This window comes from Adiantum capillus-veneris, chromosome 18 (genome assembly GCF_014529385.1).
Source record: "Adiantum capillus-veneris isolate H3 chromosome 18, ASM1452938v2, whole genome shotgun sequence".
NCBI lineage: Eukaryota > Viridiplantae > Streptophyta > Polypodiopsida > Polypodiales > Pteridaceae > Adiantum > Adiantum capillus-veneris.
The window spans coordinates 151,305,408-151,317,839 of record NC_140948.1 but is presented as its reverse complement, the minus strand read 5'-3'; the positions used below and the strand labels follow the sequence as shown (position 1 = coordinate 151,317,839).

General features: G+C 42.2%; 1 protein-coding gene across 1 annotated transcript in view; it reads right to left on the bottom strand.

Moving 5' to 3' along the window:
- Positions 1-9,451, bottom strand: part of LOC147436645 (serine/threonine-protein kinase BSK1-like) — a 99,611-nt gene extending 90,160 nt beyond the window's left edge. The window contains exons 1-4 of the mRNA XM_086489478.1: positions 9,225-9,451; positions 8,821-9,050; positions 8,465-8,685; positions 6,056-6,191 (exon numbers count right to left, since the gene is read on the bottom strand). Of these exons, the coding sequence (XP_086345604.1) occupies positions 6,056-6,191; positions 8,465-8,685; positions 8,821-8,902 (439 nt within the window). The 5' untranslated portion in view covers positions 8,903-9,050; positions 9,225-9,451. The remainder of the gene's footprint in view (positions 1-6,055; positions 6,192-8,464; positions 8,686-8,820; positions 9,051-9,224) is intronic.
- Positions 9,452-12,432: the final 2,981 nt, after the last annotated feature.

Genomic DNA, 12,432 nt, shown 5'->3' with positions numbered 1-12,432 from the left:
GGTAGTAGGTGGCATCAAGTGTCACAAATTGCTGACATGTCAAGCCACGGAGGAACGGAGCCAACCTACATATCCCGATCAAGGGGTCTAAACCCTAAGTGAAGAAGAAGAAGAAGAAGAAGTTGTTTTACGAGCTTGCCAATTTTTGCCAAGTGGCCTATTTTTAAAGAATAGTTCCCACCAACTTATGGGACCCCGTCCAGCCCAAGCGACCTAAAGGCATTAAAATAATGCAAGACCACACGCACACTCTCATGCGAAATTGTTGATGATGTGGCAGTTGTACGGACGCCCGCGTTTTACGTAGATGACGTGGCAAGCTGTACTGATTTTTCGTGATTTACATTGGGCAGCTCTTAGCGCCAGTTTTTGAGAACAGATGCTTTTGAGTTTAAAGCTTTTTATGTAGATGCTTTTCATAGGCCAAGGGCCTTTAAATATGTGCCATGGGCTCATTCTTTGGAACGCTTCCGAGTGAAGGTGCAGAGCGTGGAGTACCGGCTTGTACTGAGTTGAAGCAATATAAAGAAATACCAAAAGGGGCGCCAAGATTTGGGGCCAGTGCTCTCTTGGGGTGGAATTCCGCCACTCTGCGTCTCGTGTGTCGTGCATCTCTTTCAATTCAGTGTTATTTGAAGAGCCAATAGAGAGAACAAACTGAACAACTTTAAGCACTTCAAGTAACACCAGCAAAAGAACATCCTAGAGTTTTTGAACATGATCAGCCCCAATGTTTTTGGTCCAGATCAGCTAGCGTTTGTGGTTTCCAGCCCTAGCGCTAACTTCTCTAGCAGATCAGCCCTAGCGTTTTCAGATTTCAGCCCTTTCTCTCGTTGGCGAGGGAATGGCCATTGAGAAGCTCAATGGGCTTCCGTAGTATCAAACCACAACGGGAACCTCGCAAAAGCAGATCCAAGCCGTTTTCTGCATCGAGTGCTCCCATTGCTGCCCATCATCGGCATCATCGAGGTCTGCCTTTTCATCCCTTCATTCCTCTCACATCGGGAGTGCAATTCAGCCCCAAATCTACCCCTTGGTGGCCATCCACAATCCCAAACCGAGAGGTGTATCAAATCAGCCCCGGACGTGCTTCATCTTGAAGAGTTACCGAGGTAACATTCCCCATTCCAATCAATAGAGTCTGCACTTGAGGTATTGCATGTGTGTACTTTCCATTTACTCAATTAAAAGCAAATACCACATCGGCAATGGTGTGAGGGGCCCTTGAGAGGGTTGGTTGGGACCTCATCGGGTGTCATTCTCTCTCTCTCTTGGGTTAGTTTCCTACGACGTTAAAATTCTCTTCTTCTTCTTCTTCTTCTTCTTCTTCTTCTTCTCTCTCTCTCTCTCTCTCTCTCTCTCTCTCTCTCTCTCTCTCTCTCTCTCTCTCTCGGAAAGTAAAAGGAACCATCATTCATGCTAAAGCAATCACTAACGCAAGGAAAGAAGAAAAGATTTGTGGAAGTGCTAAACCTAGATCTTCACCATTTCAATTCCGCATCTTAAGAACATCCGTCTTTGGTGGCATGATCAACACACTATAAGGTCAAAAGACAACCCTATATCGAGATGTACACACAGGGATCAAGGCTACAAGCAACCTCAAGGCTAAACTTCAAGACCAACGTTGTCAAGTTGTGGCTCTGTACCATGTCAGAGTGCAAGGCAAGGAGTGGTGACACGTTAGCATTGGTGTCACGTACATATGTCTTTGTGCGCCACGTGGACATGCTACTACTACGGCTTTGGAGCCAATGTTTGTCTATAGAGTTCAAACAATTTTTATGTGTCTATTCACATAGCCTGCATGTCCAGGCAAGTCAATCATATAGTCTTTCCCAATTTTGGAACCCTCTTGCATAAATGGTTTATACACATGTTTGAAGATAGTTCTTACACTTCGGTGGGCATCCGACAACACGAGCATCAAGGTTGCATTCCAAACTTGTACTCATCATTCTTCCCATATTGTACAATAAATACGCGTATTGGTGTTAGTACCTAATCTATTGGTTGTTACTATACGCACTCAACAGTACACATACATGCATGTATGAATGCATGTATATTAGGTTATAGACATACGTAAATATATGCATGTGTGCATGTATGTCAATGTGTATGCATGCATATTTACATGTATGCAACCATGCCTAAGTAGATATATATGTCAATTTGTAATAAGTACTAAGGTATTTTTCGTACTGATATTGATTACCCATACTATACAACGTTTTCTATCCTTTTTTTTGTACCATATTTATCGTACCTATACACCTTGACGAGCATGTAGATTAGGTCTAGAGGGAATGCATCACTTCAATTCCAAGTCAAATGCATCACCGATTTTTGTGAGACAACAAGAACATTACCAAAAACCCTACTAGATGGTACTCATTTACTAGATGACAATTGGCACCGAAACTCGAGGCCTCTCATTCTTCTATAAAAGGCCCTTTCCCACACTCATTTCCCATAAGATTATCTGGCGCCCCGAGCAAGAGAGCTTCCCTAACCTTTTTCCACGAGGATCGCCATCAGCCAGATCTAGTGTTTTACCAAGCCAAGTCGCCTTCATATCTACAATGATTTTGGGCAGCCATCTCTCTTTTCTCCAGGTGCCATCCCTTGCCTTAGAAGTGAGCATCTGCTGCCCATCATTTGCTGCATTTTCAGCCCTGCATACATCATCAAATCTGCTACGTTTTCACAGCCGCATTCAGCTCTTGATTACTCTCACATTGGGTTTGCAATCAGCCCCAGATATACCCCGTGGTGGCCATCCGCAAACCACATCGATTCAAATCTCATCGGTACATCAAATCAGCCCCATAGGTGCTTCATTCTAAAGAGTTCTCAGGGCTACATCATCCATATAAGTTAAGTCTTGCATTAAGGTATTGCATTGGTGTACATTCCATTTACGCAATCTAAAGCCAACACCACATCGTTAATGGTGTTGGGGTGCCCTTGTGAGGGTTGGTTGGGACCCCATCGATGCATCTTTCTCCTCTCTCTATGTCTCTACCTCATCTCTCTCACCCTATCTGAAGTATCTAATAGGAACCATCAATAACGCGAGAAAAACAAAGGATTGTGTGAGTGTGAGCTTCTCAATTTCACCTATTCTCTCAATTCCATTGCATCTGATAACCAGGGAAGGGGAGGACAAGCCCCAAAGGACAATCTTTGCAAACAAGAGATACAGGTACTCTGCACAATCTCACCAATCTATCAGAATGGGACCAACACCCCCCCCCCCCCCACAAATATAGAGGATATATTTGTGGGTAGAGGTGCTCATCAGCTACCCAACCCCATACAAGTCCCCCAAGACCCGTAAATAGCGTGCCCACTAATAAGTGGCCCAGTGGTAACCATATTGGACAAACTCTAGTAAAGCCCCCCGGGACACCTAGGTATTAGCAAAGCCTCACAACAAGACCAGGCACAGCCACAAAAAGGCACTCTCATTAGATCTAAACGAAAAACCCAAAAGATGACCTCCAAAACTTTGACATTGACTATGACATTTGCTACTTTGGTGGTTAAATTCTTCTCGGATACAATGATTCTGATTGGGTTAGTTGTGTTGAGATGCAAAGATCCACTTCTAGTTCCTGCTTCCTCTTCGGTCATGCTCTTGTATCATGGAAACGTTGGAAGTAAAACATCAATACCACTTCTTCTACTGAAGATGAGTATCAGCCTTCAGGCTTATCTTGACACTATCACAAAAAATTTGTGGCTTTGAAGGATTTTGGACCATTTTGATATTGCACCATCTTCTACCACTATTTATTCAGATTCTTAAGAGTGCTATTGCTTTCGCACATAATCCTGTTGTTTGTAGACAGACTAAGCACATTGATGTCCTTTACGACTTTGTTTGGGATTACATTGTGGATGGTCACATTAGCTTATAGTGTTGCCCCACCATTGACAATCTTGCAAATCTATCTTCTCATAAAGCCTCTACCGCGACGAAGACTCAACTACCTTCTTCAACAATGTGCCATTGAACCACCGATTTGGCGGTGAAGAGGAACTATCCTCCCATGGTTGGCAATCTTGCAAATCTTCTCATCAAGCCTCTACCTCAACCTCAATAGGATTTTCTTCTTCCGTAATGTGGCATTGAACAACACATTTGCATTCAAGAGGTATTGGAGATATGTCATCATCAGATGGTGGCATCCTAGGTTGCATTCATGGGTTTGTGGCCACAATGGCTGTGTATATGCTGATTTAGCCCTTTTTGCCCATCTAATAGCTTTTTATGCCACTTTTTGGTTTTTCCAATCATGTGGCAGACTTAATAGAGCTACGTAAGCCCTAGATTGGACACCCCCATTTCCAAGACAGCGTGCAAGCTAAACTTCACTCCTTGTACTCAAGGGCCATACAAGATCATCACCTTTATCATGCATGGCTTGGACAATAGATATGACAAACCTACTTAAATCATTAGTTCCCAAGAGTAGCTGCACATTTCTATAAAGTTAGTCCCATACGGAAACTATCTTTGTTAAACCGACGAGATCAATCATGGTAAAGGTTACCATTTTCTACGAACTAATCAACTAAATGTTCCAACACAACCCACAAAGTCAATTCCTACCAAGCAAGACACTCCCAAGGCCACTGGCCACTGAATCAACATCCAAAAAATGGGGCTCTCTTAAATGTAGAGGGCCCTTTCATTTTTTTCGTGCGTGCCTATATGCCTACTGAAACAAATTCCTATATGCCTATTGAAACAAATTCTAGTCCAGTGTACATCTCGATTCAGAATACACACCACTTGTTGACCTTGTATCTTGAACCACATAATATTGTTGTGAGAAATTTCGCTCAATGAACCTTTTGTCTCTTTTCATGTAAGAAGCGCCCTATGGAACTTGCATTACTATTGAAGAGAGTCTTCTAATTGCACCTTGAGAGAAACTACAGGAAAGCCCTTTGAGTAACTCGAAGCCCTCTAAGTAGCTAGTCTAAATAGCACATGGGCTTTTGGGCTCCCCATTTGGTTAAAATTACTTCATACCATTTTGGACAACTCAATGTTGACAATAAACTTAATAAAAAGATTGAACTATTTTTGAGATCCTTTTGAACGAGTACTCTCTTCAACAATCAGTGACAAAAGACAACAAGAAGGGTGAACAGCCAAAGCACATATACTAAAGAAAAGTCAATAATTAAGAGTTACCATAGTCATATTTAGCAAAGCAAGAAGTTGCAAGAAACAAGAGATGTATCAATAATCCACATCATAAGCATTATTAAGAAATTTAAATTTTTTCACATTGTAATTCACATGAATCTTTACATTGCATGCCTCTACAATGGTCTTACCTTGAGTTTGCTCCCTAGAAAAATTCTTATTGTTTTGGCATTATTCACTTACCTCAAGACTCCATGGTGATGACAACACTTAACAATTCAGGTATACATAAGTTAAATTCAAGGGAAAACACATTCAATTTATCAGCTTTACAATGCCTTGAGATTGGTCCAGTAATCAAGGCAATATGAGATTCAAACACTTAGCCCAAAAATTAGTAAAGCATTCACCTCAAGCACAGCCCTCTCAAGCATTTGGCAAAAACGCAAAAAGGAGAAAAGATTGTGTGTACAACAATTAAAGAGAGCTTTGAGGCATTCATAAAAGAAGCCATATTGCAAAGAGCTTAGCCTATATTACCTTCCAATAAATCTTGGCACCCCCCCCCCCCAAAACGAAAATGTTGAGCTCCCTGAATTTGCAAAAGCTACTTTAGTGACTATGCCAACACAACCCTTTCTTGAGTGATGATGCCAATCACTATTGATTATCTACATTACAATAAGAATACTTATACCTACGGCACTCTCTCCCGAACTGTAGCTGCAACTAGGTCTAATTAGAATCTCATGTTTCATGACAATTATTGTCTGACTGGTTTTTTCTTCTTTTTTTTTCCCAATCAGAAAGATAAATAAACAAAGACCTACAAACACATGTATAGTCTGCAAATATGTTGTATCGAGCTAATATCAAGAACAAACTTACAATGGAAAAGGTGCCTTGCAAGTGTTTCATTTGGCATAAACTCTGCAATTAGATAACGCTCATCCCCTTCATAACAACATCCGATCAAATTTACCATCCTCATTGAACGAACTTGTCCCACACTTGCTGCCTCATCCTACACACATACCAAAGTCACAAACATCATGGTAAAAGACAAAACAAATACAACATGCATAAATAAATACAAGAGTCAGTAAATGATTGCCTTACTAAAAAGCACACATTCAAACGTCACCAAAATGAGGGTTCAACAATTGAGAGCATGAATCTTTTCACGATGCTCTCATAAAACGGCAAAAGCGCTTGGACAAAATGCGCAATCACGAGACCCACATATAAATATCAAGGATAGCAAGTACAGACTAGTAAAACGAACAACCTAAAATGAACAAACTAAGGGATGGGCAAACTATCTGTGAGAAGCTTCTGTCAATGAGCTGCATGCATCAATACTTGCATTGCCAGACATACACGCAACATTATTGGATAGTGTGAAGCTTTATCATCATCTTGTTTGCAGCACTTAACATTGTACATGGTATCTTGTTGAGATAACAATAGTAAGCATCTCAAAATCTCTCCAATGCCCATAATCCATCCCCTCTGGCTACATGGTTCATGCAGTTGATAACTTTCAAAGTGCGATGGTGATCGCTTTATCATGGGCAGAGGGCAATTACTATACACATGTAACCTAAATTCTCATTATAAACTTTGAAAGTAAATTGCATATCTCTGCTCCAATTTCTGTTTTGAGTCTTCACACTCAACAGCTATGTATTCCATGGTGAGTCTGCATACTTGTCATATCTCTTGATTTCAACACATCCATAATTTTCCTCTTTCTCTCTCTCTCTCTCTCTCTCTCTCTCTCTCTCTCTCTCTCTCTCTCTCTCTCTCTCTCTCTCTCTCTCTCTCTCTCTCTCTCTCTCTCTCTCTCTCTCTCTCATCTTCTTGGGTCTCTTCCTGAGTCTCTGCACCACATGTGTACTCAACATAACTGCTTTATCAGAGCACCATTCACTAACCTCAAAAATAGAGATTGTTCACTTGACTTCGCTCTGAATTGAAACTTCTAACTTGAGTCATTGCACCTTGCATTGGTGTACAACACAGATGCATCATTTAAGCCTTATTCACCACATATATATACACACTTTTCTTCATTCAAGTCTTACTATTAATACGAGTTTATTATGATAACATCATTGCAACGTAGCCATGAATCATTTGCCGTAATATTTCAGCTCTCCATGTACACCAAATTCTTTTTGTAATCTGGATTCAAGTATAAACCATGCTTTTAAGTATGCAATAAGACCCCCTTCCTCTCTAATATTCTGTCACCAAAAAGTACATTTAAGGTCCTCTCTTTTTGCAGAGCATACTTGATCATGTGCTCCTGTGTTTCGTGTACGGTCTTCCTTGATGGGGCACAATCGAGACTCTTAAGCACCAAAGCTGATAGCTATAGGCTGCACATTCCTCTTTGAAGCAGCTAGCTATATGCCAGATTGACTAGCATAGACAGGGCGGAAAAAAACTGATGCATCGTGCAGAATGGGTGGAGTAACTATACAACTAAAAGGTGCCAAGATTTAGTCATAAGCCCTTGAAAGTCAAACCAAGGCCTTCACTCTGCATACGACCTGCTTCCTCAAGCTAAACAGGCTCTACACTTGATATGTCAGCAGACATCTTCCCTCATGAAACATGTTTGCATAATTCCTGAATCCCAATACCCTTTCAGAACCATGCTTGAGTTCAAACGTGAACTAAACCTTAAGTTTCTGCCCAGAACAGCCACTAACAGTGACAAGAACATTGCAAGAGCCGGGCCATCTTCTGTATATTCAAAAGTTTGTTTTCTCTCATGAAACATGTTTGCATAATTCCCGAATCCCAATACCCTTTCAGAACCATGCTTGAGTTCAAACATGAACTAAACCTTAATTTTCTGCCCGGAACAGCCCCTAACAGTGACAAGAACATTGCAAGAGCCGGGCCATCTTCTGTATGTTCAAAAGTTTGTAATCCGTCTATGCCAGCATGTCAATGATATGTTTAGCTTTGGGAACATTGCCTCCGTGCCATACATACAAGTACAAAAGCTTTCTCCTGTTCTTGTCGACTCCAGCCAGATATCTGTTCCTGATTGTTGCCATAAGGGCAATATTACCAAAGTCCAGAAAACAGCCAGAGAAGTTGATGTTTGTGCCAGTCAGACTGATCATCCTAAAAACTGAGATTTCAAAATGCTCCACTAGAATAATCATAGTAGAAAAAGCCGGACTGCTACCTGTCCAGAAGGCTAGATCACAGCGCCCACAAACAAGCCTAGATGATCTGAACAAAGGATGACTGAATTGGAATAAAATTCAGACTTACAGCAAATTGCCGTGCATCAGGCCACGCTGTCTTGGGAAATCTCTTCACTGCAATCCATTGTGAGTCGTCTAATTGGCCCTTGAACACAACATTCAGAGCCCTCTCCCCCCCTTCAGAAACGATGTTTGAATGATCGAAACCATTAGTTGCTGCTCTCAACTGCTCTAAAGTAAACTCTTTGAATGGGGGCACAGAATCAAGTTCGTTCAACCGAGGTTTCTCTGCAAACAAGGAAGCGCATGCGAAATTAAGCACAAATTTTAGCTTCCCGCAAGCAGACATACAGAGACGCTAGATCGGGATTCGTAAAAGGACAGATCATGCTCGTGTAACAGCATGAAGGCCATCTGCTTTACCTGGTTCCCCAAACCCCTCGCCAGCTGGTACTCCATTCAATTTGGGACTAGCATCACCGTGCTGTGAACAACAAGATCCCATGTTCCTCTATCTCTATCGTTTGCTGCTAGAAGAATCTCCTTCAGCCTCCAAGGTAGGGCATGGTTTTCTGAAAGAAGCAGATGCTACCAAGCGTCTTCTGTCCAAAATGATTGATGCGTGTCTGTGCAGCAGGGCATGGCTACAAATTCTGTGGCATGGAGCAGAGGACAAAGATACAGAAATGGCAAGCGAAAGACACAAGGAGAGAGAGTGGGTGTGTGTGTGTGTGAGAGAGAGAGAGCGTGTATGTGTGTGTGTGTGTGTTTGGGGGGGGGGGGGGGGGGGGGGGGGGGATGTTGTGCGGGCGCTTCGTGCTTGGTACCTGCAGCAATGCGCTTGACGCGAGCTAGCTGCTTAGCTGTGCAATTAGGCCTAATGCTTGTATCATCACAATCTGGGACATCCTCTCTCTGCCGCACGTGCAGGCATTACCTACGCGCAGAGGAGACTGAAAGTTAAGTCCATGTCCATGTCCATGGCAATGGCATAGTCTAGGTAGATTCCTCTCTCTTGCTCTCCGCTTCTCCACTCCCTTAAGATTCCCCCACACAACTTTTTTGAATGACTCGCTTGTCCGTTGCCCCCAATGGTGGTGCCGTGGTGGTGCTAGCAATGCCCCTTGTGTGATTCGTGTGTTCAATGAGGGCGGGCTTCACTATTTTCCTCTTTTCACTCACATGCTCCTCTGCTTGAAATTAAGGAACGCATGTGACAAATACATAACCTTGCTTAGCCTAGAGTTAAGGTGAATCTTCTCGATAGAGCTCAATGTGGTGACATGGCTAAGCAATGTGCAAGTATTGTGAAGGTGGGTTTCATTCCTCAAAACAATTGTCTCGCTAGGAGAGCTCCAAGCTTGGACCCTAAAGCGTATGGGCACTCTTATCCCATGACGACCGGTCATAGGCACAGTACATGCGCCTTGATTGGAGCTCTACCAGGGTGAAAGAAAGGCACACATAACCATTGGGTCTCCTCAAGTTGCTCAATGTCCATTCAAATGTATGTACAAGGGGCTCTTCTTTCACCCACTTTAGGGTGTCATTCAATTTGAAAAGGCATGGGAAAAAAATGTCAAGAGAAAACATGCAAAACTTCTTGTTTTGGAAAAGTATGTCTTACCGTTTATTAAAAGTTATGTATCAGAGTGTTGAAAGTTGATGTATCAGGGTGATGAAGCTCCCACAATTTTCATTTGAAAGGCATAACTTTGTTTTTTGTTGTATTTATTGATTTTTCTCAATTGCACACGACATCACCACCACAACAGATTGCACACGAGATTACATGCCTCCCTCTCTCCCTCTCTCTCTCTCTCTCATTTTGCTAAAAAGTGGGGTGTGTACCCTTTGCATTACATCAAATTTGGTCGTATGCCAACCAAATTTGATGTAATCATAGGGATAAAACACCCATACAACCACATGATACAACCCTAATAAGATATAGTCCATTATCAAAAGTGATATAGAAGTCATTAGCTACATAAAGCCAGCACAAATCTACCAAAAGCTCTATCCACCTTTGGCGGTGTAGCAAAACCGTGTAGTCTAGTGCTAGATATCAAAAACGATTTCAAGTATCCACTATAAAAACCATGATGTAGCAGCTCATGTGAGCCATCGGACTAAGAAGCTCTATGTTGTGCCTCTGAAATCCTTCACTTAAGGTAGGATGCAGACCTCCTACACATCCATATTGTAAGAGTATAGGAGGAACCCAGATGTCGTCCACTATGAAAGGCCAAGGGAAGGTGCAGAGATGTTTGAAGACAAAGAGTATCTTGCTCTCTTGGAGTGTATTGGTTTTAACATTTCTAGTCCATAGAAGCTCATTTAAATCTCCATTTTCCCAATAAAAGGCATTGCTAATTTGATGAGGGGGATCAACTACATATATCATGTGGTTTTAAAGGCTATTAAAAAACCTTTATACCTATGTGCTTTAAGGTAACCCCTTTTCCTTAAGATACTTATGGGTTTTTCCCCAAAATGAAATAAAACCCCCCCTTCTACAAACATAATTCTGTTAATTTTGCCTAATGAAAACCCCTTATGTTGAACTCACGTGCTATATTAACATACCTATGGGTGACCCCCCCCATGCTATTTTGGCACTCATACAAGTGAGAGAACTATCTACTGTCTATGAAATTTTTGGCTTCCATCAACATCTGCTCTTGTAAAGTATTATAGTTAGTCATATATTTCAGGCAACTCATGCAAGGTCTGCAACCAGTATCTGGTCACACGTGCTCTCTCTTGACCTAAAAAGGTTAGACGCCATCCTAAACTTGCAAGATGAAAACGTTAACCCATAATGGTGTATCCCTCAAGGGTGATCTCAAAATCTTTGCAAACAAGAGCATAGAAGTGGATTGGCAACCACGTGGATAATGGAACATCTGAAGGTGAAGCAAAGCCCACTACATATTCAAACTCTGTTGTTAACCAAGGAAACTCGATATATTGTTGACTCACCATATTGTCTACTATTAGAGACACTTGGGACTGGATCTCCACCAATTGCTAAATTGGCCTCTCCTAGGTCACATGATACTAATCCCAAAACCTCTTACTCATCTGTCATAAAATCTAATATCTAACCAACCCAAATGATTTTCTCATATTAAACTGATCATTCAATGTAGGAGAATAAACGGGAACAAGGGTTAAGATATAGACATGTGCTTATAGATCTATCTCAACACGGGGTCAATATAAACGGGCCCAAATGAGAGATGATCTATCAAAGAGCAACTCTAACCAATGGAGCATAAGACCTTAGGGTTAACTTCATTAAAGACCTCCAATAGTTAGTGTAAAAGTCCTTTGACCTTAGGTAAGATAGGGCTAAGCTTGAGGTGGGAACTTGGCCCAAGCTTGAGGTGCTTGAGGTGGGAACCCGGCCTAAGCTTAAGGTGCTTGAGGTGCCTGATGACTGAGATGCTTGAGGTGCTTGATGATTGAGATGCTTGAGATGCTAGGGTTGTACTTGAGGTGAGAACCCAGCCCAAGCTTAAAGTGCTTAAGGGCCAAGCTTATGGTGGGAACTGGGCCTAAGCTTGAGGGGCTTGAGGTGTCAAAAGTCTCCAATTCCTACAAGGAGGGAGCGAGCCCTACATGAGGGGGGATGAGAGAGAACACACACACACACTCACACAAGGCATGCTTAGTACAAAGAAAGCAAAGGCACACTTGTCAAGTTCCTCCTCATGTTGCCCTCATGGTGTGCCTGATATTGGCTGGCCACCCAAGGGGTCCAATGATGATTTCGGAGATTTAATTAATTTTCTTTGCATTTATCAAGTCCTCTCTCTCAAAGGGGAAAGGGGGACACTTGCCCCAAGGCTACCCTTGTTGCTTGTAATGCCTCCTGCTTGTGATTGGCTAGGCCTAGAGAGTCCAATGAGCTTCAAGCATAAGCTACAAGGGGGGGTCAACCAAATCAAGCTAGGAGGTTGCTTAGGGGGTATACTCTCCCACACACACTCTCATGATGCATTGTGCAAAGTGCAAGAGCTCCCTCTC